At 52.0% G+C, this 24932-nt stretch overlaps 11 protein-coding genes across 11 annotated transcripts; 5 read left to right on the top strand and 6 right to left on the bottom strand.

Moving 5' to 3' along the window:
• Positions 1 to 671: 671 nt before the first annotated feature.
• On the bottom strand, positions 672 to 1700 carry BO95DRAFT_93844 (GPI anchored serine-threonine rich family protein). Its single transcript, XM_025592339.1, has 2 exons — positions 1378 to 1700; positions 672 to 1323 (listed from the first exon to the last, which is right to left on the bottom strand). The coding sequence occupies exons 1-2, from the start codon at positions 1583 to 1585 to the stop codon at positions 851 to 853; spliced, it is 681 nt and encodes a 226-aa protein (XP_025443500.1). The 5' UTR covers positions 1586 to 1700; the 3' UTR covers positions 672 to 850.
• A 2281-nt stretch (positions 1701 to 3981) lies between these two features.
• Positions 3982 to 6466, bottom strand: BO95DRAFT_441647 (CCCH zinc finger protein). Its single transcript, XM_025586224.1, has 2 exons — positions 4366 to 6466; positions 3982 to 4303 (listed from the first exon to the last, which is right to left on the bottom strand). The coding sequence occupies exons 1-2, from the start codon at positions 6352 to 6354 to the stop codon at positions 4055 to 4057; spliced, it is 2238 nt and encodes a 745-aa protein (XP_025443499.1). The 5' UTR covers positions 6355 to 6466; the 3' UTR covers positions 3982 to 4054.
• A 223-nt stretch (positions 6467 to 6689) lies between these two features.
• On the top strand, positions 6690 to 8299 carry BO95DRAFT_441644 (DNA-directed RNA polymerase III subunit RPC25). Its single transcript, XM_025586223.1, has 7 exons — positions 6690 to 6938; positions 7027 to 7125; positions 7210 to 7306; positions 7363 to 7449; positions 7553 to 7616; positions 7721 to 7901; positions 7984 to 8299. Exons 1-7 carry the CDS (start codon positions 6927 to 6929, stop codon positions 8026 to 8028), a joined length of 585 nt encoding a protein of 194 aa, XP_025443498.1. The 5' UTR covers positions 6690 to 6926; the 3' UTR covers positions 8029 to 8299.
• A 478-nt stretch (positions 8300 to 8777) lies between these two features.
• BO95DRAFT_430785 (uncharacterized protein) lies at positions 8778 to 10092 on the bottom strand (the record flags this gene model as incomplete). The annotated part of the gene is made up of 3 exons (XM_025584978.1): positions 8778 to 9554; positions 9611 to 9854; positions 9929 to 10092. The coding sequence occupies 3 exons, from the start codon at positions 10090 to 10092 to the stop codon at positions 8778 to 8780; spliced, it is 1185 nt and encodes a 394-aa protein (XP_025443497.1).
• Positions 10093 to 11153: 1061 nt separating this feature from the next.
• Positions 11154 to 12645, bottom strand: BO95DRAFT_441641 (uncharacterized protein). The gene is made up of 2 exons (XM_025586222.1): positions 11935 to 12645; positions 11154 to 11832 (listed from the first exon to the last, which is right to left on the bottom strand). Exons 1-2 carry the CDS (start codon positions 12280 to 12282, stop codon positions 11308 to 11310), a joined length of 873 nt encoding a protein of 290 aa, XP_025443496.1. The 5' UTR covers positions 12283 to 12645; the 3' UTR covers positions 11154 to 11307.
• Positions 12646 to 12806: 161 nt separating this feature from the next.
• Positions 12807 to 14652, bottom strand: nop12 (rRNA-processing protein NOP12). The gene is made up of 2 exons (XM_025589669.1): positions 14460 to 14652; positions 12807 to 14398 (listed from the first exon to the last, which is right to left on the bottom strand). The coding sequence occupies exons 1-2, from the start codon at positions 14541 to 14543 to the stop codon at positions 12953 to 12955; spliced, it is 1530 nt and encodes a 509-aa protein (XP_025443495.1). The 5' UTR covers positions 14544 to 14652; the 3' UTR covers positions 12807 to 12952.
• Positions 14435 to 14879, top strand: BO95DRAFT_93704 (uncharacterized protein). The gene has a single exon (XM_025592338.1). It carries the CDS (start codon positions 14583 to 14585, stop codon positions 14805 to 14807), a length of 225 nt encoding a protein of 74 aa, XP_025443494.1. The 5' UTR covers positions 14435 to 14582; the 3' UTR covers positions 14808 to 14879.
• Positions 14880 to 16022: 1143 nt separating this feature from the next.
• On the top strand, positions 16023 to 18298 carry BO95DRAFT_360072 (uncharacterized protein; the record flags this gene model as incomplete). The annotated part of the gene is made up of 4 exons (XM_025582470.1): positions 16023 to 16902; positions 16968 to 17037; positions 17101 to 17587; positions 17651 to 18298. 4 exons carry the CDS (start codon positions 16023 to 16025, stop codon positions 18296 to 18298), a joined length of 2085 nt encoding a protein of 694 aa, XP_025443493.1.
• Positions 18299 to 19193: 895 nt separating this feature from the next.
• On the top strand, positions 19194 to 21228 carry BO95DRAFT_441636 (cystathionine gamma-lyase CYS3). Its single transcript, XM_025586221.1, has 4 exons — positions 19194 to 19701; positions 19760 to 19845; positions 19899 to 20346; positions 20404 to 21228. Exons 1-4 carry the CDS (start codon positions 19594 to 19596, stop codon positions 20983 to 20985), a joined length of 1224 nt encoding a protein of 407 aa, XP_025443492.1. The 5' UTR covers positions 19194 to 19593; the 3' UTR covers positions 20986 to 21228.
• Positions 21229 to 21495: 267 nt separating this feature from the next.
• Positions 21496 to 23147, top strand: BO95DRAFT_441635 (protein-histidine N-methyltransferase). Its single transcript, XM_025586220.1, has 3 exons — positions 21496 to 21937; positions 22017 to 22337; positions 22412 to 23147. Exons 1-3 carry the CDS (start codon positions 21779 to 21781, stop codon positions 23060 to 23062), a joined length of 1131 nt encoding a protein of 376 aa, XP_025443491.1. The 5' UTR covers positions 21496 to 21778; the 3' UTR covers positions 23063 to 23147.
• Positions 23148 to 23405: 258 nt separating this feature from the next.
• On the bottom strand, positions 23406 to 24161 carry BO95DRAFT_462533 (putative NADH-ubiquinone oxidoreductase 178 kDa subunit; the record flags this gene model as incomplete). Its single annotated transcript, XM_025588926.1, has 3 exons — positions 23406 to 23562; positions 23633 to 23877; positions 24045 to 24161. 3 exons carry the CDS (start codon positions 24159 to 24161, stop codon positions 23406 to 23408), a joined length of 519 nt encoding a protein of 172 aa, XP_025443490.1.
• Positions 24162 to 24932: the final 771 nt, after the last annotated feature.

Here is a 24932-nt window from a genome sequence, read left to right as displayed (position 1 = left end):
TTGAAATGATTTACCCTCCAGGCGTCCACCAATGGAACTAGGCGTAGTACACTGACTGAGTAATTGCTTCTGGTGGGCGCTGGTCCTGGAGGCTCCGTTCTATTTTCTCTATCATCCTATTGTTCATTTCTTTGTTTCCTCTTGCCGTCTGCCAGTTTCCCTCCCAGGTTCCTTCTTGTGGAGGGTGGGATAGGTGAAATCCGTACGGTGCTCCGTAGTTAACTGCTGGTGCTGGTGCTGGTGGCCCCACCCCGCCTAGGGTCAGCTTACATACACTATAGCATGTACTATATAGCAACTAGACTGGCATTGTGATGCTTGGTTGCCTACCATGCGGGGATTGGTGGACTGTCGGCAGGCGACGCAGGTACACCGCATGCCCCGGCAGGTTGCGGCACGACGCCGTTACCGAGGTATCCTGCCTGTCACCTACATTCCTGCAAACGCCTCCCCCGGAGATAATCCCTCGTGACAGCTGCCCCTCGAACGTGCTCATCTTGAAGAAGACCGGTGTCATTCATTACAGTATCCATATCTACATCCTCGTACCATACAAATCGACGTTCAAAACCATTAGCTCCGCCCAGCCGGAGTATAACAGTGGAGTGATAATTGTAAATGGAAAATACCACAGCATCGTCCCATATCAAAAGAGGTTCTCTGACTCGAGAATTGCTTGACAATGACATCTTGCAGTGGAGGAAAAGTTGTAGGGTAGAAAAACAGGGGTGTGAGAAGTGAAGATGGTCAAAGCGTGAAAGAAGGCGCTCAAAAGCTATGTACTAGAAGCGGAAAAGAGTCATGTATAAGTCAACCATGATCGATAATGGTTCTCGTTCTCGACCGCCCTCTAGACCAGAGCGATAGCGGCAACAATCAACGCAAGCATGCCAGTGGACGCCCGGTTGACCACGCCGGCGTTGGCGGGGGCAAAGGTGCTAGAGGCCGTGGCAGAGGTGGTGCCCGAAGTGCTGGACGAGCCAGAGGAAGAGGACGCGGTGGAAGTCTTGGAGGCAGTCGCAGCGGTGGAGTTAGAACCCGAAGAAGTAGAAGAGACGGCGCCAGTGCTGGTCACGGTCGACAGAGTGGTGGCGGTGCCAGTGGTCTTCTCGCTGGAAGAAGAGGAAGTGGTCGAGGAGCTGGAAGTCGTCGACTTGACCGTCGAGGTGGACACAACGCCGGTGACACCGGCGATGGAGAAGCGGGGAGTGTAGTTGATGTCATCCGTGTCCTCATCATTGATGATCTCGATCGCGTAATCGGATCTGCTGACCAGGCTGGCGGAAGGAGTCCAGGTAAAGCTACCGGAGTTGGCAACGCCCGCTACAGGGAGTCAATACTTGGTAGTAAACGATTGGTGCGGCCGCGAATACTCACCGGCAAGGCTGTCACCGGAGGAGGTGGTGAAGACGGCGCCCCACTGGAGTCTCAGGCTGACGGTTCCATTGGAGTTGGCATCCCAAGTCAGAGTAGTTGGGGATCCGGCCGTGAAGGTGTAGCCACCCTCGGGAACGTTGAAGGGGTTGCTGGCCGCATTGGCGAGAGTAGCAATGGCGCCGAGCGCAAGGCAGAGCATAGAACGCATCTTGATAAGTGTATGCGGGGCGAGGGATTAAGATAGACAATGGAATCTGATATAATCCGAAAGGGATATTTATCGATGCAAGACCGAAGGATGAGATGGGATGAATTGGGGATAAAGAGTGAAAGTGAGTGAGATGCGACTTGGAGTCAGACGGTCAGAAAAGAGTGAACCGGGTGAGTAGTAGACACGAGCTGATGAACGGAGGAGGGAAGCAAGAACTTGGCTGTCGCACAAGAAGGGAAGCAAGGAAGGAAGGGAGAGAAAAGGAAGAAAGAAAAGAAAGGAAGGAAAAGGAGGAGAGAGAGGAAGGCCAAGGACTAATAAACAGATCCGATCAATGCAGCAAAGCAACTGACAGCCAGGCAAAGCACGAGTAGTTTGGGACTGTGTTTGTCGACCTGATTTTAGCGTGCCGGGCCATCTCCTACAAAACTAGCCTGCATTGGGTGTCCCCAAGTCTCCAAGAGTCCCCAAGTCCCCAGTCTTTGCCCCCCTCCGGTCCGTGGCGATGAAAGTGGAAAGTCAAATCATCAATAGATCGAGAGTCCGCCATGGTTGGTTGCAGTTCTCTTGTCCTTATTGAGCTTAGATACTCCCCCTAAGAATAGTACCTAGTACTAGGAAAACCCTGAGCTACCACGGAATCACGACTCACTATCCGTACGATACTCCGTACAGTAAGTATATTCATGAAGGAAAAAGTTGATAGAACCCCCTCAGTCAGAAGATTGGGATCTAGACTGAGATCGTTGTGGTTCTGTCCTACCAAGTCTGCTTTCTCAGCAATGGACCCTACTCCGTCCCGTAGAGTGAGTGAGTCTCGAGTCTGGAGTCTGGACACTAGGAGAAGTGGACCCTCCGTCGTTAAGTCACCGTTGATTTGATCAGTTTAGTGGCTGTAAGATTAAAAAACATCATTTTGATTTTTTTCTGAACCCTCGGTGAGTCTCCACTCCACGCGCAAGGTTTGTTAGCCGCTTGCCCACCGTCCCCATCCCATTGGGCGGTGCCTGGTACCTTACTTCTGGGTACGATACGGTACCGTGACCGGCAAGGGTACGGGATCAACGCTGGTTCGGAGGGTTCTGAGGGTGCTCGGGCGGAATTTCCGAACTGAAATCGCCATCTCAGCTGGACTGGCAGGAATGTGGCCATCCATGATGCTTCCGTGGTTCGCATTGGTTGCACACACATGGCTGTGACTTATTTTGGGCGAATGGTGATGGATGTCAACTTCGGCAGGGTATCTTATCTTACATACCGAGTAGAAATATCTGAACCATAGCCGATCTTGTAATCGATGTATTTAAAAAAAAGGGTCAAAGCAGTCTAACCTAAGAAGCCTGGCCCTCAACAGCCCTCGACCCTCGATTAAGAGTGAGACATGATCGAGACTTTGATCCCATCTCATCGCAATGCGTTAGGTTGACTTGACTTACTTTCGACTTCAGCTCGATTGTAGATTGCAGAAAGTCTACAGTCATGGAGTCCTGTAGGTAGTACTGTGCAATCTTGGGCTCCTCAAGATGAGTCGCATTGCATAGATCAGCCACCTGGCAGCTCCAGCAACGATTCGCCCGTCCACTTCCATCGCACCCGAAATTGGTAAAGGAGCGTCCGCATGGCACGAATCCGACCTCCCGTCCGTCTTTTTAACGCTCGTACCAAACTAACCAACTTGCCTCCCCGCACCAGTCTCCTCTCATTAAATAAAAAGGCAGGTGATGATGATCATGATGATATCCGAAGTAACTCCCTTCCTGAAAGGAGGGCCCCCCTCCCTCCGTGCTCAACGCCCGCGACATCTGATCCGCTTTCCCTCCCTTTTCCGGGACGCTCTCCCGCCAAAAAATCAGGTCTCCTCGCCCACTGGGCACTGACAATGACAACCATCCCAACAGACACAGACAAGTCTTATGCGTCCGAGCATCGCATCTCGTATCGAGCTTGCAAGTGCGAAGGCATACAAAGGAGGACTCCGTATAGCCTTTACCCAGGGAAGCCACATGGCTATTTTCGGGAGCGGAGGAATAGGAGAAGATAGAATCTACCTTCGTCCTTTTCCATTTCCCACCACCGCGGGCGCGCAGTTCGGAGTGTCCGAGTGGGTCAGTCACTGCAAGGACAGGTACAGCATGGAGGATGTACGGTAGGGCAACTACTCCGTACAACCTACTAGATACAGGTGCGAAGAGTCCAGAGGGTGCTCCGTTAAGAGGAGATCTAGCCGACTCAGTGGGGAAAGCCCGCGAAGAGCAGCTGCTGGACTTGGCGGGATGGTGTCGGGCGTCAGTCAGTCAGTCAGTCGGTCAGTCCATGCTCCCCCGTACCGGGCATAGCAAGTGTGGTCTACCAATTGTTTTTTTGTATAGTAAACATGAGAAGTGTGTATGAATGTATGTATATTGCATTACCGCTGCAATGGCGCTGGAAATAACGTCTAACTATAAGTTATGCAGTCATCTTCATCTATGCCGTCGTGGGAGTAGCAGCGGCATCGGCCCCCTGTCCGGGAGCCGTACTCGCGGACACCACTGCCACCTCCTCATCCTCCTGGCGCTCCTCATTTCCGGGCGCAGCTTTCACCTCCTCGGCTAGAGATGTCGCGCCGTTGCTGTCCGCTGGCTCCTTCGGTGTATCGAGCATGCCGTTCTCGCCAAGCCAAACAATTGCCTCCATCACCTTACGGTCATCCTCGGTTTTTTGACGATCCAAAAGCTGATGATTGTGCCTGTTAGTTGGGATGTGCGGGACTTGGGAGTCCGACAAAGAACACTTACCGCTTGAAGAAGTCCCTTTCGTCCCTTTTGCTCCGCGTGTTTTGTTTTGGCTCCTCGCTCGGGCAGTTCATGCGAGAACTTGCACCGATTCCCATGCAAACAACGGCCATTACGGGCAAAATGCCGGCATACCTTCTTCTTCGGTTCGCGAGCCGGCGGTGGCACTCGCTCCGGCCCTTCGCGTTTGGATGTGGCTTCCTCGGGTGCAGCATCATCGTCGCTGTCATCAGAACCCTCAGAAGATGATTCAGATCCGCTGGAAGATGTCCAGTCACTGCTATCAGAGTCGTCTAGGGACGATACGCTGGCTCCGTCGTCGACCTGAATTCCCGCAACCTGTGCGTTTGCATCATTTGCAGGAACCTGCTCCGCGGCTGGGGCACCCGCTGGTAGCGTAGTGGGCTCGGGTGGCTTGATCAGAAGATCCGGGGCAGTTTCTCTTGGGGCAACAGGCTGAGCCTGATCGGCGGATGTGCTTGTTGAACTCTTTTGGAGTTCCTCCACCTTGATACGGGCCCTCTCAGCATCGGCTTCAGCTTTAGCGACCCGCTTTTCTTCTCTAATCAATTTTCGCCGCAGCTTGTCCGCTTTGAGCTTGGCCTTCGCAGCAATATCGACAGGATCATTAGGATCCTTCTGCCCGTCCTTTTGGCCCTGCTGCTCGCGCTCTTTCTGGTTCTTTGAATCCTTCTCCGGGGCTTTCTGCTCCTGTCGCTGCAACCTCCTCTGCCGCAACGCCTCTCGGGCCTTCTTAGCCTCCGCCAGGGCTTTCTTCTTCTCTTCGACTCTCGCCTGGGTCGGAAAGCGCTTCTTCCGTTCTTCGATCCACGCTTTGATGTCCTCAGGCGACTGTAACGTCGAAGTTCGTCCCCTGTAGGTAAATTGCAGAGGCGCAGAAGCGCTCGCTGCCCCTCCTTCCGCGGCCAGCCGTGCCTCCTCATCCACGCCGTCTTCCTCTTCGCTAGACTCATGCTCTTCCGTTTTCGGCGTCAAACCAAGTTGGTTATGCTTTCTCTTCTTCTTCTTTGGCTTTCGAGCGGCGTCAGCCGTTGGGGGTGGTTTGGAGGGCAGCAGAGGGTTTCCAAAACTAGGGACCGGTGGTGGTGCCGCAACTCGAGGCGCACTTGTCTGAGGTCGGCGCCCAAAAGCCGAGTTATGGTCCCGTTTATTGCCGTGGTTCCTTTGCTTATCTGGTTGGACATTGTGATGGTTGTGGTTGAAGGCGCGTCCACCTCGCTGGTGCCCGCGTTGCCCTCCGGAAAAGCTTCCCGTCGATCCCAAATTGTCAAATCCCCAGCGCATAGGCGGCCCCATGAGTGGGGGCTGGACCGTTTGCGCAGCATGGTTGTGAGAAGGTACGGTGGGAGGGTATGTAGGAGCAGGTTGTGCAGCGGCCACAGGGTAGTTCTGTTGGGTTTGAGACGGAGTAGGAACGTGTGCTCCGGGCGCTGGGACGTACGGTTGGGGCGGGTTGAAGGATGGTGCAGCTGTAGTACGATGCTGGAAATTGGGCGACCGCGTAGGCGCGAACTGGGGAGTCGGAATTGCTTGTGGAGTGGGAGCGTGAGGCTGAGGCGTGTATCCCGCGTAATTCATCGGTGTGTAGCCGCCGACAGACCCAGGACCGGTGGCCGCGACAGCCGCAGGCGAATATCCCCGATTGGCATTCATATCGGGTGCCATGGAATGGCTGCCGCCACGTCCACCCCCTCCACCGCCGCCACGGTGATGGCTTCCGTAGCCTCCTCTCCCCCGACCTCGATAGTGTGCACCGGGGGCGCGGCCGCCGCGTTGTTGACCGTCATAGCCCGCATTGTACTGTGCTGCATAGGGAGCAGCGTTGTGTCCATGGTGGTATTGCTGTTGCGGATGCGGGTGTTGCTGGTGTGGCGACTGATGCGGCTGGTGCTGGTGCGGGTGCTGGTGCTGGGAGGAAGGGGGAGGAGGGGGAGGCGGAGGAAAAGAGAACCCCTGAGGATTGTTGTTCATGGTGAAAAGGCCTCGATCAATCTTCCAAAGGTGATAGAGACAGCCAGCATGCACGCCATTCTCTTTTTCTCGGATCTAAGAGCGGCGGCGAGGTCGAGCTCGGCGCTACTTCTTATAACCAAATGGGCGGCGGCGGATGGGACCTTTCGCTGCAGTGGCCGCCGAGATTCTTCCGTTCCGAAGGACGCATCAAGTTGCAAATAGGGTCACGTGATAGGATATCGGCCTCGGAGGTGGCGGCGGTTTGCCCTCAGGCAGAAAATTCAGGCCGATATGCCGCCTGCCAGTGGTGGGAATTGCATCTTATCACATGCAGCTAATCGGATATTGTTTGAGTCGTGATCTTTACATGCCCTGACATGGCGTCGGAGGGGTGAATCTGTTTAGTTTCATGAGAAGAATCTGATAACGACCTGCAAAAACGGGGTATGGAACTGTGTCCCATCATCCTCTGAGGTTTTGACTTGTTCTCGTGTCTTGTACTCCTACCTAAATTATTACTCGATTGGGACGAAAGAAAAAAAATTCCCGGGCTCCGTCACCAACACGCCGTGTGCGCATCCTCGCCCAGCATGTTCATCCTTGTCAGTCTCCTTGAAAACCATGTGCTCTCCTTGACTGCAGTAACTGTGCTTGACCTAAAAGTAACATCGACTGACCGGGTTTCCACAGACCACTGTCTCCGATCTCATCCAGATCTCCCCCGAGGATTTCTCGAAGTACAGCGCTGTGGCCCTCGAAGATAATATCAACGAGAAGTATGCCAATAAAGTGAGTTCACCCTTGCCAACCCCTACCCCGTCCCTCGAGTGTTCAAAGCATATATGCTACATGAACTAAAACCTCATGGGACAGGTGATCCAAAAAATCGGTCTGTGCATTGGGTTCTATGACCTGCTCGAGTCCTCGGACGGTCTTATCGGCCATGGAACCGGACTCGTCAATGTGAACGGTAAAGGCTCCTCTTCCTCAACATGCAGAAGCTCCCTTTCTGACCTCGGATGGCAGTAAAATTCCGACTCATCGTCTTCCGTCCCTTCAAGGGAGAGATCATGCTCGGAAAGATCTCGAGTGCTACTGAACATGGCATCAAAAGTGGGCTTTTCCCCCTCCCTCTCCGCCTCCTTTCGACTATAGCCCATGCTCTTCGCCTTGACGCCCTTTCCTACTTCTGACACATGGGTTCTTTCCCTTCTAGTCGGTGTAGAATTCTTCAACGATATCCTCGTCCCTCCCGATCTCCTCCTCGACGGAGCCAGATTGTAAGTCCTCCCCCCTTGCCTTCTGCTTCCCTCATACCCAGCCCCCATCCTCTCTCCAATAACGTCCCCACCTCCCACCACATACTAACTTCAAGGACAAATAGCGACTACGCAGATCAAGTCTGGATCTGGGAGAACGAAGACGGCTCGACATTTTATTTCGATGTCGGAGAGGTCGTCCGTTTCCGCGTAGAGATGGAGGAGTGGCATGATCAGATCCCCAACGCCCCCGATCTAGGCGATGGCGCCGCCGTGATCGAACGGAAACCACCATATTCAATCATTGTACGTTTCACTTTTGACTCCCATCGATTTAAGTCTGTGTGCCTCGTGGGGGATGGATTATCATATATTAACGGCTAGGCAGGGTTCGATGCAAATGGCCGGCTTGGGACCCATATCTTGGTGGTGATCGAATGGATCCTCTTTCTTTCTTTCTTTCGTTCTTTCTATTGTAGATTTCCCATCTCCTGGTCGTGTTCATTCCTGGCGTATATGTTTGTTTGGCTACAGAAATCGATTTGGGGTAAATCTGATAAAGTGAGTCATCAAAGTGATGTGGGCATGTGTAATTTTAGGAGGGGAGGGGGGCTTCTCTTTCTGGCTAGGTGTCTCAAAAGTTGCTTTCAGGTAGGAACATAATAGGCTATGTTAGGATTTGGCGCAGGCGTGATATATCAACTTAATACTGTTGTACGTCGATGTCTTGGTCCGACTTCCTGGCATAAATTGTTGCTGAAACTGCTGCTTTAGGGTTCAATAGGCCGATCATTCACTGAAAAGGACCCACATGTCATAAACATGGACTACCTGAAGAGATTGTAAATGATGCCTAGATAGAATGGGGATACATTTTCTATGCGAGCATGGGATGCCGACCTAAGGGCCAGCTGCTCGGGAGTACGGAAACAAGCCTTGGGAATACCTTCAACAGGGCAAACTTTATACACATCTCAGAGATGAGGCGAGGGAGTAACCCGCGGACAGTGGTCAGAGGAATATGAAAATCCTGGCGCAGCAAATATCATCACATTATTCGTTACGATCCTAGATAAGACCATCAATGCCAAGCTGCGAACCTACCAGAGGCGACAGCCATCGAACCGGGCATTGAGGGTGGGCAAACACGCTAGTGGATTGAAAACATCATGAGCCATCCATCTAAGAAGCTGCCCACAGCGGGGTCACCCGTCTGACGTATTTCATAAACTTGAAGAACCCGACGGCATGTTCAACATTGCCATATGGATCAACCACCCGCTCCGGGAATGCGATACCAGCCCCATAAAGGCCTCGGACAATGCGCCCATCGGGATCATAAAAGCCACCTGAGACCGAGTCAAAGTCAGGCTCCAATAGACGGCCATTGACCGATAGCTCTGGGAGTGGGTCTCGCGTAAAGCCCACGGCTTGAACTATATGGGTGCATGATGGCAGGACCCGCTGGTATTGGGCTGATTCCTGGCCGCCCCCGCAGTCTACCTTCGTGATGAAGCGGCCGGCCTCGGACTGGGGTAGTTTGTCATCCTCCAACTGCTGGCGAGCGAAATCAGCGGCATGACCCTTGAGTCCAGTATTATCTCGGAGGATCCAGCCATCCATAAACTCCGCGTAACGCAGCGGATGTCGCGTGAACCATTTGATGCGGAGTTCAGGATGGGAGCTGCGTGCCAAGTCTACCAGGTTGAGTAGGGCTAGAATTGCACTGTGAGAGGCTCCTACCACGGCAATTTCCAAGGGCTTGTTGTGGGGAAGATGTGTGATTAGTTCACTAGGCTTCAGCACAAGATCAAGCTCCAGCCTTTCGATGTGGTGCCCGGTAATAGGGATCGAGACTTCCGTGGGGGATGACCCCGTGCAGAGAACGAGTCGGGGTGTCATCACATCAATCTCGTCTTGGGAATCTTGAAATTTGATTCGAACTGTCCAATCGGATGTCTACACAAAGTTAGCATTACGAGAGAAGCTTTACCAGGAGAACAGCGCGAACCGACCTGCTCGGAAAGATTGGCAGCTGTGACTGTACCCCGGCATGGCAGAACATTGTCCATCTTCGTGAGTCCGTCGGTGAGCGCACAGACCACATCCGCAGCATGATGTAGATGACAGGTCTTATCCTGGTCAAGCTTGGCCATAGTCGTAAAAGGATTAGGCATGCGGGTATCGGCAATCACGGATCTGAAGGGTTGAACGGCGGTAGCATAAGCTTGGAAAAACGACACCTTGGTGTTGCTGATGCTGTGGTGTCAGCGAGGATGCTCCCAGGCCACAGTTTCGATCGTAATTAGAGAGCCTGATCCGGGCACACTCACCTGGGAACTTCGCGATACTTCCGATTGACTCGCCCTCCTTGAAAGTACGGATCAACCCAGGCTATCTTTCCACCAAGCCGCTTTTCTAGTAAATTTCCAACGACTGCCAAACCAGCAGGACCAGCTCCCACCACAACCGCGGCACATCTCTGAGGCTGTGCCATTCTGAGGACGCTTTCTGGCTGTAGAGACTCTCAGGCAACGAGATACCGTATCAAAGCTCCTAAGTGTCCACTATGGAGAAAACCCACAGTATGTAGTATCCGAAGAGCAAGCTGAATATCTTCAGAGGAGAGGGCGAATGAGCAATTTAAGGTAAAAGCTCAGGGCGATTGAAGAGGATTGCCGGAGTAATTCTCGGCGAAATCATCAAATCAGAACCCCTTCGGGGGTAGACAAATAAGAGACTCATCATGGTCACTCTGGAAAGATACACAGATATCTTAGCAAGCCTGAGGAGGGCTGTTGTTGAGGGTTGCTCAGTCGGCGAATAAGTCAATCGGCGATTGACCACGCAGGGTGCCCGAAGAGACCGACGGCAGGCGTCGACGGTGTCCACGGTGTCTGCGTCAACTCTCGGGAGAGATCACGCATCACACACCGTCCAGACAGTTCAGGCGGTGATGAACAGTCCGCTTACTGGTTCCTGCAGTGAGCCAGTGCAGCTCCTTGTTTGGGAGTTTGGGAGTCAGTCAACTGATCAATGGTTGAGGACGTTGCGCAACCAACGCGGCCTGCCCCACCGGAATTGCTGCTTCGCTTTCCGTCGGCTGCTGTCATGGCGTATTCTGGTATCCATTCTGTAGACATGGGAATGTTGAGAGTGAGATAGTAAATAGTGTTAGTGTTCAGGGAAAGGCAGCATGGACCCTCCCTAGATCGATTGATCGTCTCACATTTTCAATCTTTGTGTACCAACAAGAGTAAAAGCAACCAACGTTGCTGGCCATGAGGAAGATCGCGACCTTATATTCAGGTGAGACTTAACAGAATGGGACGCTCGGCAGAATTGCGTGATTTTGTATAGGAATGAGGTGATCATCCCTCGTGCCTGATTTGGCAGGCCGCCACTAGTATTGTACTGTACTCCGTAACTTGTTAACCTTCTAAGTTAGCCCCCGCGTCAGCGCCACGGCCGCTGGCGGAAATCCGGGGTATGCTGCCCGGCACTGAATGATCATGTAGCTGAGAATGCTCTTCCTACTCACAGCAATCATCTTTGAGCCTAAAATTTATACACGATGATTATTTGCTGGCTACTTAACTATGCGATTGATCCATGCTGATCTTGCCGTGCCAGTTCATGACTATCATTTACCGTCCGAGACTGGCCCTTATCAAGCCACCTTAACTGGAAAGAAACGCTCGTTCCGGCCTAATCACACAGCCCAGAATACTCGCACCATCACCCGCTCAACATGATTGATCCATCCCCCAAATCGAGCTCTCCCCCAGATCTGGATGGCATCACCCACTTCTAAAGCACGAACTTGACTACCGTCTAAGGTTGCACGCCCACGACCCTGGCTGGTTTCGATGTCTTCTGCTTCACTGGAGTCGCTGGGGATGTTATCCAGATAATGCCAAGTGATACGATGTAGCTGGGTATTCTTGTCCGCCGTTCGGTTTGACTGTAGCTTATGAGGGCTCGGGAGTAGAAGAGGATCGCCCGATTCGAAGTGTACCCGCTGCTGCTCCTGACTCGGCGCTTCATTTGGTGGAGGCGGCTTCTGGGCCGAGTGGATAATCTGGGTGTCGAACCATGTGAAAGACCCGTCGTATGGACCTTTATTGCGGGCACCGCCACCCCATCCCTGGTCATGGGCTGAGATGGTAAACATGATCTTGCGGCAAGGGTGAGCGGTTCGATGGGGAAGCACCCGGGGAGAGTCGGAACTTAATGTCTATGAGTTTTCATCAGTTCCGGTAGGTTTAAATTCATTGTCGTAGCTTTCATTATTCGACTGGATGCGAGACTGGTGTCACTTGGGACGGTAAGGACATACCTCCATAGCATAGCACAGTGGCACGGTTGTTAACAGCACCTGGTCCTGATCCTTTCGGATAATCGTCTCTCCTTCCAGGCTAGACTCGCTGGTTGCCCAGTATTCGGCCGCATCCACGATCATGTCCACAAGCTCACAAGGGAACAGCTCCTCCGAGTCTCTCTTCCATTTCCAGATATGCTGCAGCAGGTATCGGACCTTCAACACGTCGTAGCAGCTAGGGTAGTATGCATCCTTATCCAATGTCTTGGCCTCTTCCTCCGATGAAGCGCCGGTCTCGTTGTCGTTACCTAAGGGGTTCGGTGGTCTTCGAATCCCTCGAAGTCGATGGATGAACGGAAGCATCATTGTGGGTAATATAAGTCGCTTGATATCAAGCAACAGACTGCAGGATGATAAGCGAATCGCTTGCGAGGGTGGATCTGTTAGGTACAAAGCTATATTTCATCGAACCTAGAAGCGCATCGGACTGCTGGCCGTGAGTGAATGCCAGGCTGATCCACTTCTACTCAAAGACGAACAATAGAGCTCAAAACGTCTCGGACAATTGCTTGTGAGGCGCTTGAATATTTCTACTGCACCTCATGCGTGCCAGACGACAAGAGCGAAGACACGTCGCGTTTGTCTCACAGAAGAGGTCAAGCTTGCGAAGTTGATTTTATGTGGAAAGTTTATCCTGATTTCTAGTTGAGACGGGGTAGTGATCGGATATTATAATGTGGAGTCTGGGTACGGATTAGTAGCAGCTCACAATCGATAAGGGATGCGCCCGCGCAATGACGTCACTGGTCTTGAGTTCCTGGAGGCAAACGACACCACGGAAGTTAGGAACGAGCACACTTTTGTAGCATGTAGGTCTATACCAGCCCTGACAAACATAGATCATGAAAATCCTCATAGGTTTGACTTGAATTTCACACCCAGTCGTGCTTTTACACAAGTTCGCAATCTCCTATGTCCGTCCGGGATGATAAATTACATACATGAAACGCGCCATACAACGAACGGAAGATTATTCCTACTGGTCCAACTTGCCTTTCCTACCACCAGCAGCCTTGTATGCTGCAGCGCGCTTGCTACTCCGACTGTTGCGCTTAGCCTTCGATCCACGACTCTTCCCCTTGACTCGGATGCGTGATGCTCCTTCCGTGGCTCGCTGACCTTCAAACACCAACGAGTTCTGCGAGATGGAGGTCCTTCCTGCAGCCTTGACCTTGGATGCTCCGGCTCGGCCAAAGAGTTTACCAGCACGACCCTGAAGTGTCTTATCCGCGCCTGCAAGGGCCTTCCCTCGATTGCTGCCACTGGAATCGCGCTTCTTCATGATCTTCTTAGCTCGAGACACACGTAGCTTGCGCGGGAGCATAGGGGGGTATTGCTTTCCTTCCAGCAGGAGGGCTTCCTCCACGCAATTTTGATCATAAAACTGAACATAGGCAAACCCTTTTCCAACACGCGTGGCAGAATCACGGACCACTCGAACCGACTCAACGCTACCCTTGCCAGAACTGTCCTTCTTTGACCCACCGGTGTGGGCATTGAACACCCTCCAGAGACCCTCTTCCACATCTGCGGGGGCCCGCGGCTTTTTCCTCTTCTCATCATCAGGTTTGGTCTCATTATCAATTAAGTCCAAGTTGCCAACGAAGACACACCGCTTGTTGTCGATTTGAGCGGGATGCGCGACGCTATCAACACGCAGATGGCGATCGAGGACAACGGTGCCGTTCAATGCAGCCGGGGCCTTTCGGGCAGCCTGCACCGTTGAGTACACAGCATATGCGTTTGTGCATGGGGTCGTGTCATCCAAGACTTCCTTGTTTGCGAATGCAGCTCGCTTTGGTACCTTGCCTCCGCTAGCGAAGGCTGTCGAGCGGAAGCGGATTGATTCAACTTTGTGGGGTCCTGTGGATTCTGGAAGCGAGTCAAGGAATGACCCAAGGTGTTTGAGAAGCGTCTTCTTAGCAGACTTAGACTTGATAGCCTCGTTCGACACATTGCCAAGGAACACAGTGCGATTAGACTTATCCAGTTCCGCGTTCTCACCGGCTCCAGTAAGACTCTCATGCTTCGGCAGCGCAGTCTCCTCTTCATCTTCGCTGTCGCTTTCATCGTCGTTTTCATTAGGCTGTTCCTCCTCGTCTTCGTTTTCACCCTCTGTGATCTTTTGTCGCTTAGCCTTCTCTTCACGACGCTTGAGTTCCTCCTTTTGCTGCTCCTTCTCTATGCGACGCATGTACGAGTCCTCGACTTCTTCGGCCGGCGCCCTCTTCCGCTTCCGACTAAAGGCCTCGGAGACATTCACCGCCGATATACTTCCAGAATCACTCTCGGCCTCTGGGGCCTCTTCCATTTCTTCGTCTTCCGCCTCGGAGATCTCATCCTCGCTCTCGTCATCTTGCTCATCTTTCGTAGCGCGCTTTTCTGCCGGAGCGATTATTGTCGGAGTCTTGACTGGACCGGCCTGTTGTAGAAAAGTGTCAGCTCAATTGGCACTTGGGCATGATAAAAAGCCTGAAACGTACACTCGTCGCGAACAAGGAAGCCAAAGAAGGATCTATGGGGGCAGTTGTTCCCAGAAGGGAGACAGATGTTTCTGTCTTGGCCATTACGGCGAAAACCTATGAGATGTCGGAAACCCTTTGACGATGAATGGTCCACCACTTGAACACGAGACAGCGATCAGGTTCGCTTTCGTTGCTGCAAATCTTATGACGGGTGTTTCTGTTTCCGTATTTCTTCAGCCAACTTTTTTTTCTCTTGCTTTTTTTGGAGGCGGTCTTGGCGACGGAAAGCCGGGGCAGATCACGTGGAGTCGGCTCTCTCCTCTCACTCTATCCTCCTCAGAGAATTGTGGGAGACTAATGTCGTGAAGCTATGCTCAGATGGCGAGGTCAGCTTAGTTCTCCTAAGAGATGCTTTAATACCCTCGAAGCTATGTTAGATATCGTATCGCAACTTTAGCCAGTGTAAAACGTGCTCGGTGTTCTCCCCAGACTATAGTGAGAATGCCCTAGCGAACCACTTCAGGCGGTGAGCCCTCATTCGGCGAAAGGAATATACAGCCGGCAGAACTCAATACGGGCGGAATACAGCAGGGTGACGCCGGCTCTGATTAGTGGTGAGGATGATTGCTGCTGCTGCTGCTGCCGCACTTCTTCTCCCTCCTCCTCCCGCGCCATCCAAGCTGCCATCTCGATTCTGCGCTTCAGACTTGGTGATTTCAATTTCCAATCTTGTTTCATTCCATTCCTCTCTCTCTTACCTTTGCTTCCATCCGTTCTCCTTGTACAGCCGACTACGCTTCTCTCTTCCATGCCGCTCAGACTTCCGTTACGCTGCACTTGTCGTCCTGCCCGCTTCCTGAAAGTCGACGCCCACCACAACCGCCTCCTCATTGTCCCTCTCGCTTCTCGTTGACTAGAAGTTCGTCTGCGCATTCCCATAGACCGAAGACATACTTGAGTGCAAGGTCGGAGCTCTGGAAATTTGTGGATAGGCCTACCTTCCCTGATTCCTTCTCCGCGACCGCGGTGGTTCAGGGAATCGTGCTCGGTCGCGGCAGCTGAAACACCACGGATTTCACTGTCGGCGCATTGCTAAACGGTATGTTTCCCAATGCTTTTCGAGCCAGTGGAGGATCGGTATTGGATCAATCGCACTAGATTCGGCGCCCCAGACCCCTGAACAAGAGCCTAGAGCCCTGTTTGTCGGGCCGGCGCAGTTCTCAGAGCCCAAGCCGGGAGCGAGAGTGACTTTCGCTCTATCTGGGGTGTGATCAAATCTCCGCACCGCCTTTGGGACTCTGTCGCTCCCCTCTTCCTCCACCCTGCTTTTGAACTTGATCGACTGTCGTTCTGACTATATATTTTTTTGTTGCTTTGGCGAAATGTCTGTGTATAATATGTCTAACTTTCTGGCTTTTTCGGCCTTAGGTCTACGGCTTTGACCGTCTCGCCCAGCATCCCTCTTCCCCCTCCCCCCCCCTCCCACCAGGCTACCGACCACAAATCTCAGCTTAGCCTCCTCAATACTTCTTCAATCACCTACACCCGCTCACTTGACTATTGTGATTGCTGCGCAAGAAGATGGAAGTCGCCGAGAGTACAGAGCCCGTGGCGGTGGGTGCGCCACCTGGGGTGGACACCACCATCGCCAATGGGGAACAGAGCCTTCTCCTAGACGATTCGATAATGGGTGACGACCGATCGAGTAGTCTTAGTGAGATTGATGATGTGTCCGAAAATATACCATCCGATTATGAGTCTCCCAAGCCTGAGAGGGTGGCCCCAGAAAATGACTCGGAAGCGGAAACAGAGCGCATCGAGGACTCCCCAAACTTCCGTTCCAAAACAAATATTGTCGTGAGTGCAGCTGCTTATGAGCCAAGCCCCAGCAAATTGGCCCAATCGACGACGTATGATGATGTCGAAGATGAAGAAGAACATGCTGCAGACGATTCACCCAGCAAGCCTCGCGCCAGAATCAACCGCATCAATGACGTGGTTGATGAGACTTCTGGGCGCGAGGGCTCAACGCTATCAATAGAAGGCACTGGCAAAAAACGCAAGCGCTTGGAGTCCGGCGACGAGCTGGGTACCGAAATTGACGAAGATGACTTACCGTCACAGAAACGTCGCGGCTCAATGAAGAGTGATTTGAGCGACCCACCTCCAGACGATATCGCCCTAAGCCCCGAGCCCATGGAAGACCCGTCTAAAACCATTGAAGAGGATACACCGGCAGATGAGACGCCCGAGTTAACCTCGCACACAGTCCCCGCGAAAGGTAAAAGGGCAAAGAAGGGCAAGCGGAAAGGACGGAAAGCTAGAGATGCAGATGACGATATGGATAACGGCATCGGTGACATGGGCGCGGAAGTCGATGACAATCTCGCGGAAGACGACACCGCTGAGCGCGGTGAAGATGTGGACGACAGTGAAGCTGCTGCTAAAATTGAAGAAGAGTGTAAGTCTTTGGATCACGCTCTATCACGGTTATGCATGGACACATAGCTAACATGTTACTCCTAGCAGCGAAACGAATGGCTGCCATGGATTCATTAGCTGTATTAGAAAGAGAATTCGCAACGCTGCGTGACAAGTAAGTTGCTGCCACCGCCGGTTTCACCTGGCCCCTCATAACTGACCTATGTAACTTGGTTAGAATATACGACGAGAGAATCTCCAAACTGAATCGGGAACTCGAAATGTTGAATGGTCCGAATCCAACGCACCCGGAATTCCTGCGGCAGCTCGACTGCCTCGCCCGCTACAGAGACTCAAAGATCAAATATGAGCACACGCTATTCCAGTACCGAATACAGGCTCTGCTGAACAAGAGTTTGGCTGAACGAGCGCAAGCACACAGCACATATTTCCAGCGGACACGGGATATTCGCGAGAAGAATTCTAGTGCGATCAGCAAACAGTTCTACTCTATACAGCACGATCGATTCAAGACGGACGACGTCAGTCCACAGCATTATATTCCTTTCCCGACGCGTCGCTCACAACAAATCGCGCATCAAACAGCGTATAATCAAGAGGTCTCGATCATGGCCGGAGTCGCAAAATACGTTGGATTTCCTGCGGCCCCTTCGCTGTCCGCGGCGCGACCTTCCGAGCTGGAAGATGACCTTGAGAAAATGGGCGTAAGTCATCTCAGTCATGCTGCAAATCATCGGCAACCCCTGTTAACGTACCCTTATGCTCAGATATCTATCGAAACAAAACCCCCACTTGCTCAACAGCAACCTACCTTACCCCGGGGAACTATGCCAGCCATGTCATCGAGCGTCTTCCGTACATCAGCAGAGGAGGCTTTCTTGGAGCAGACACCATGGGCCAACCCTCAACATCCCGTCCATCAACACCAACCATTTTCACAAAGACCCCAGAACCGAGTTTACGAGAATCCCCGGGCCCCTGCATACACTACCCCTGCTGCTCAGAAACGAGTGGTTGATATCCACGCACCCAACGGCTCAGCCTCCACCATCGCGGAAAATTCATCAGCCAATAACACCCCGTTCGATCAAGAACAAGCTCCTCCAAATCTTGGCCATTTCGTCAACCCCGATTATGATGCAGACCGGAGGTCTGGATTTCGATCTCTAAGCTCCTCCCCGCTCGACGTGCGAAAACCACATCCCGCCTCCTACAGCGCTTTTGACCACCGCTCCCCTCAAGGCACCTCTCAGCATGCTGCTTACTCTCCCCCGTCGGCCCGCCTGGGCCTTTTTCAATCGGCCTCGTCCAAACGAGAGCCATCTCCTTCTCTCTCCTCCCGGCCTGCCAACTCCTTACATCAATCGGCTGGCATCCTAGGCGGCCCCGGCTCCAATCAGATGGTCGCTCGATAGAACAATACCTGTATAAGGCATGCAATCACCTCGCAGTAACGGCAAACGGGTTCGCATTAGGGCTGGGCATTTTCTGCGATGTATAGGGGTTTTCTTTTAGGGTGTTCTAGAGAGTTCTTCCCCCCCCCCTCATGTATGTACGGATTCGGGATGTATGACTGGAAATCACCGGGACGAATTGAAACCTACCATCTATCTCTGTTTCTCTTGCCTGCTACGGTCTGGGACCGTCCTGTGTAAATAATGGAGAGATGGCGACTGTGTTTTGCTTCTGTGCTATTTTGTCTGAGGGTGAATGATCTCCAAGATGAGTTCTTATGATGTTATTCAAGCATAAGCACCGTGCCTTCTGCTCTCATTTTTACTGGCGATGTTTAGATACCTTCCTACCTTGTACCTATTTATGATTATAATATTAGTTTGGTCATTTCCTGCCAATCATGATTATTACCGCTCAAAGCAAGAATAAGAAGGAAATCAGCAAGAGTCCGTGCGGTGCGTTGAACCGATACTGATAAGCATGCGGTGAAAGACGGAGAGACTATCTATAGTGTGTGTATCAAGTATCGAGTATGTCTGAGTACTTTGTACATAGTCATCAGTACATAGATTACTGAGTAGGATACTATAGTATAGTACTAGTAGGTAAGATCCGACGCTGGTCCGACATCTCCGACTGGCAGCGGGCGGTTAGTGGCGGCAGTCGAGAAACTTACTCAAGTTATTTGTACTATAATTCGATTGTGGAACGGATGGAAGAATGAATGGAAGGCGGAGTGGGGAATTGCCCGCCGCTTCGTCCTATCGACTTCCGGAAGATCTCCAGTCGGCAACGTAAAAGAAACTCATCTTCGTCCATCCAAGAGAATTTGGTTCATTTTTTTTTTCTTCTTTGGATTTTTTTTTCTTCTTCAGCAGGGAGTTTGGTCCTTTCTACGCCCTTGGGAGTCTTGGCAGGTTCGCATTTGCATTCCGGCAAAAATTATATTAGGTAGTCCTTTCTTTCGAGGGGGTTCTGTTCTTATTACAAATCTGTCTGTCTTTCTACTCCGTACATTCTCGTGCTTACAGCCTGCACAAAAACCACTCCAACTTCATTCAGTCAATTACTTCCTATATAAGTCAACCTGTTGGTCCTGTGTCCATCGCAAACGGCAACGTTGAGAAATCACATCATTTCTTTGTGAAATTGGCTCACTAGCATAGCATACTATATAAGCGAAGCCAATCCTCCTCCTGGTTTCTTTGATCTCTCAAACCCTCTTTCCGCATTCAACCAACCCCATTTCGTCATAATGGTCGCTCAAAACGGAGATTCCGTCTCCCAGGCACGCGGCTTCGGAACTTTGGCCGTGCATGCTGGTGCTCCCCATGATCCTACCACCGGCGCTGTCATTGCTCCGGTCAGTTCTCCTCGCCAGGAATTCGGTTATCACGCAACTACTGACTCAAAAGAACTAGATCTCTCTGTCTACTACATTCGCACAAACCAGCGTTGGTTCCCCCGTCGGTCTTTACGAGTACACTCGCAGTTCGAACCCAAACCGGTCAGTGAGCTTGGGGTCCCTCCCAAACTAGACGGACACTGACTATTAACCAGAGACAACTTCGAAGAAGCTATCGCTGCCGTTGAGCACGGTAAATATGCTCTGGCCTTTTCCTCCGGATCTGCCACCACTGCCGTGATTCTGCAGTCTCTCGCTGCGGGCTCGCACATTGTCTCCGTCTCCGATGTGTACGGCGGTACCCATCGCTATTTCACCAAGGTCGCATCTGCCCATGGAGTTGAGGTGACATTCACGCCCAGCATCGAGGAGAATGTCGAAAAGTTGATCCGCCCCAACGAGACCAAGCTGGTCTGGATCGAGACCCCTTCCAATCCTACCCTCGGTTTGGTCGATATCGAGAAGGTTGCTGCCATCGCGCACAAATATAACATCATTGTGGTCGTCGACAACACTTTCATGAGCCCCTATGTTCAAAACCCCCTGGATCATGGTGCCGACATTGTTGTGCACTCCGTCACCAAGTATATTAACGGTCACTCGGTAAGCTTGGCTTCAAATTCCCCACCAGTAGGACCTATCGGCTAACACTAGGAATAGGATGTCCTCATGGGTGTCGCGGCGTTCAACTCGGACAGCTTGAAAGAGCGTCTTACTTTCCTTCAAAACGCCATCGGTGCCGTTCCGTCGCCCTTCGACTGCTGGCTCGCTCACCGCGGTCTGAAGACTCTCCACTTGCGTGCGCGGGAGGCTACCACCAATGCCACGGCCGTCGCCAAGGCCCTTGAGGCCTCTCCCCATGTCATTTCCGTCAATTACCCCGGTATCGACTCTCACCCGCAGCGCGCTATCGCTGTCAAGCAGCACCGTCAAGGCATGGGTGGTGGTATGCTGAGCTTCCGTATCAAAGGTGGAGAGCAGGCTGCCCACTTGTTCTGCAAGTACACTAAGGTCTTCACCCTGGCGGAGAGCTTGGGTGGCGTTGAGAGTCTTTGCGAGGTTCCCGCGGCCATGACTCATGCTGGTATCCCCAAGGCCGATCGTGAGATCGCCGGTGTTTACGACGACCTCGTTCGCATCTCTTGCGGTGTTGAAGATGCCGAAGACCTAACGGCTGATGTCCTTCAGGCCCTTAAGAAAGCCGTGGCTGCTAGCCGCCCCATTGAGAACGGCAGCGCTTGATTGAATGGTCGTCGAGGATTGAGGACTGTTTACAGCAATAGATGATAGACCCGTTAGAGGGCTAGATCAATCCCATCGATTGAAGACTCGGTGGAAACTAATCGACGAAGCAAGGCATGGAACATTGTGCATGGTGAGGAGCTTGCATAGAACCTCATCCCTCTGGTTAGAGTTACGAATCTCCTTGTGAAATAATTATGAGCGCAGCATACACGGTTGATAATGAATATATCTGTTTCTGGGCTAAATACTTATTGAAGTGTAGTACTCAAGACTTGAATCTAGTGTATTGCAATCACATAGAATATTCGAAAATACTCGTTGAACCAACTCCCGACAAAAAATGTTCGTAGGTCTTGAGTGAAAAGAGAAGTCTGGTTCTTGCATTGTTTGTATGGAAATCGTCGGTCATACAAAAGATGATTAGTCATCTGTTTTTTTGTCCTGTCCTGCAAAAAAAATTTAGAGGATCAAGACCTCTTCAGGCTGGAGGTCGACCACGCGTGGTAATATTGCTAACATCTCGGGCACAGTAAAAGCTGCCATTCTATATACCATAGCTCAAAGAATCTGTTTCTCTGAGCTTACACGCTGTTGCCGAAGAACCGCAAACTCATTTGTACGCCAGCAGTGCAATCTATAAGTTACAGGATACCCCACCTCATTTCGACCGAAAGTAACCGGGAGACTGTTACAGTGCACATTTCAGAATTCCTTTTGCGCGATCAAGTTCGTGGTGAAAGAAAGCTGTAGAAGGAAAAGCTAGCGGCTCAACTGTGGAATTGCCTCAATCATGTCGTCCACATTCAGCTTTGGCTTTGCGGGGGATGATATTGATATTGACGAAAATGATACCGGCGATGTCAATCAAGAAGGCTTCACTTTCCGACAAGGCATTAGTGCTAGACTGCCCGAGTTGGTGCCAGCCAGGCGTCATGATATGTCAGAGTGGGTAAGTCCTTGTCGGAAGCAAGCTCTCAAATCCCGGATCTGCTTCATGCAAGATGTGACAAGGTGTAACCGTGCTGCAGATTCCCTCGCTTCCCTCACAAATCTCGTACAACAAGCTTGCCATCCCTATTTCTCAGCATGGAAGCCCAGGGAAGCCAGTGACGCTTGCACGCCGGGATGTTTACGACATTCGAACCCAGCTGATGGCAGAAGACACTGCCGAAGACAGAGAAGACAACTATGAGCTGATCACTGGGCTTGAGAAAGGCGACATCAAGCCCAACTTCTACGAGGGCGGCTTTAAGACGTGGGAATGTGCCTTGGACCTGGCGAAACTGCTTCTCGACGCTAATGCGATGAATGCGATGACGAAAACTGCCGGCAAACGGCATTTCATCGAGGTGAGTAGATGCAAGGACAGTTGGGACGGCCCACTGGCTCGAGGAGCTCATACTAATGCTCCGATGACTTGTAGCTCGGGGCAGGCACTGCCGTGCCATCCTTAGCCCTGTTTGCACAGCTGCTATCAATGGAGCCCAATGCTCAACGAAGGGTCCACTTCACATTCGCGGACTACAACTCCGCTGTTCTCCGTCTCGTCACTTTCCCGAACCTCCTTCTGACATGGAACTACATCGTCTCGGCACAGGGAACGCCGCTCTCTGCCGAGTCTCTATCGCCCGAAGACGGGGACACTGAGGATGAATTACTGGAAATTAGTCCCGAGCTTGTCGCGAGCTTCCAGAGAGACCTGAAAAGGCAGGGGATTACTGTTGAATTCGTCTCCGGCGCTTGGTCGCCCGAATTCGTGGACTTGGTGTTTTCATCCGGTGAACAGAGTAGAAGCGATGCGTTGATTCTCGCAAGCGAGACCATCTACTCTCCTACCTCGCTGCAGGCCTTTTCGGAAACGTTGCTTGCTTTATTGCGTCGGCCTGCGCAGGAAGGATTCTCAAGCCAGGCTTTGATAGCGGCGAAGAAGGTCTACTTCGGCGTGGGTGGTGGGGTGGATGAGTTCCTTGCTGTGGTGGGAGGAATCAGTGGCGGTAACTTGAGGGTGCAAGAGCGACTAGATGTCAAGTCTGAAGGTGTTGGAAGAGTAATTCTCGAGATCGTGCTTGGATAGGAGTATAGAGTACTCGGTATGCAGTTCTGGTATTCCATGATGGTGCTAGAATATTAGTAGTTAGTTGGGCTTAGATAAACATGCACTCTCATTGGTTCGGGCGCGGAAGCGAACATGATCTGTTACGTAGCTGTGTCTGCGCTGTTCAAGACTCACTCTATGGCACTACTTATAGAACAGCCCCAACGGTGAATCGTCAAGAATCTGGCTGAGTAGAAAAGGAAAAAAGAGGCATCGAGACCTTTTTCCTCTGTCTTGTTATATGTACATGTACAACGTGTCGTGCTCCCCAGGTCTACCGACAGAGTTTTGTGACCAAATAATTCAAATTAATTCAGCTTAACTATTCGTAGAGAGAAACGACCTTGCCATCTTTCATCCGGGCAACACGGTCCTCCTCAATGGCCTGGTTCTTGCGCTCGTAGTGTGCGACAACCTTGCTGAGGTCCGCATCGTAGCCGGCGACAAGGTTGATAGGCTGAACGGCGTGGAAGCTGACCCTAAAAAGTGCAAAGAGCATACGTTAGTGCCCGCGATTCTGAAAATAGGAAGGCTATAGCAATTTCGTACTCGGGCTGCATCAATCCATATGTTTCGCTAGGGCCCTGACTGGCGAACAAGTGGCGGTCGCGAGCAGCCTTCTCCATTACCGCCGTCCGGATGGCGTTTCTCTGCTCAAAGACCTGCTCCGAGGGAGTCCACTTCTGGATGAGGTTGGAGATCCAAGACTGGGAGCCGGACTCCTCAGTGGCCTTGTGGATGCGGTGGATAACGTAGCAGGCAGCGAAGGTGCCGACGGTGACGTAGAAACTCCGCTGTAGGGATTGGCCGATCTCAGAATTAGCCCAATTGACTCATTTGAAGAAGCAGGAACAATACGATCTTGCAGCGTAGGATCCTAGCAGCCATCGCGGGCGACACGGATTGGGGGGGGGGGTCAATCGTTCCCAATTGGAGGGAACCGTTAGGCAGGGGAACGTACGCCGAAGCTCTCGTTCACAGGGGCAGCGTGGTGAGCTGCATGAGAGCCAAATCGATGGGGCTGCTGGTTCCGCAGCAGTAGCCGCGCCGAAGCTACCGATCGCCTGGCAAAGAACATGGTGTGGAAGAAAACAATTGGCAGCGCCGAACAATCACGATGCCGTCGCTGGGGCTTGCTGGTGAGGTGAAAGCGCAGAAGGACGGCTCAAGGCGGATATCACGTGATATAATATCTGGATTGGGCTTAGGTTTGCCATGCTCGGGTCTTAACCCCAGCGGGATTAGCGCGGTCGTTGTACCTTAGGTAAGTAAAGGCAGGGCCCGACGCCGCCGCTGCGGTGAACTTGGGACAGCATGTACTGTACGGAGCACTCGCTGTACATACATCCTTAATGTACTCCGTGATGACTACCTACTCCCGGGAAATCATCAGGTTGCTTCTTCTTGTTGTCAAAGCATCATGTCAGTCTCTCTGACAGCCTAATAAAAGCTGCATGTTGGTCAAATGTGAACCCTCGGACCCTCGGCCATCGCCTTACCTGCATTAACTACCTATTATTCTCCCTCTTCTTTCCGAGGGATCAGGGAAACCCTTCGCCTTGAAAGTTGAACCCCCCTCGAACGGTGTTTGGTGGTGCACTGACTGGCTGGTGCATGGCGGGTGCATGGGCCGACGACTGGCGGGTCGCTCGCTGTGTTGGCTTCCTTGTCAATACCTAATAGCGACTAGACTAGGTAGCGAGCGAGTCTACACTCCCAAGTCCTCTACACCGCACCCCAGGCTGGTGGCCCTGATGCATGGCTAACTGCCTCACTTCAACATGGCGCTCCCCACTACTCACTCTTAGCGCGATGTCAATTGGGTTTCATCTTGTGCCAAATCATGTGG

This window comes from Aspergillus brunneoviolaceus, assembly GCF_003184695.1.
Source record: "Aspergillus brunneoviolaceus CBS 621.78 unplaced genomic scaffold BO95scaffold_24, whole genome shotgun sequence".
Classification (NCBI taxonomy): domain Eukaryota; kingdom Fungi; phylum Ascomycota; class Eurotiomycetes; order Eurotiales; family Aspergillaceae; genus Aspergillus; species Aspergillus brunneoviolaceus.
Note: the sequence above shows the minus strand (reverse complement) of the source record. Positions and strands in the feature narration are given on the sequence as shown.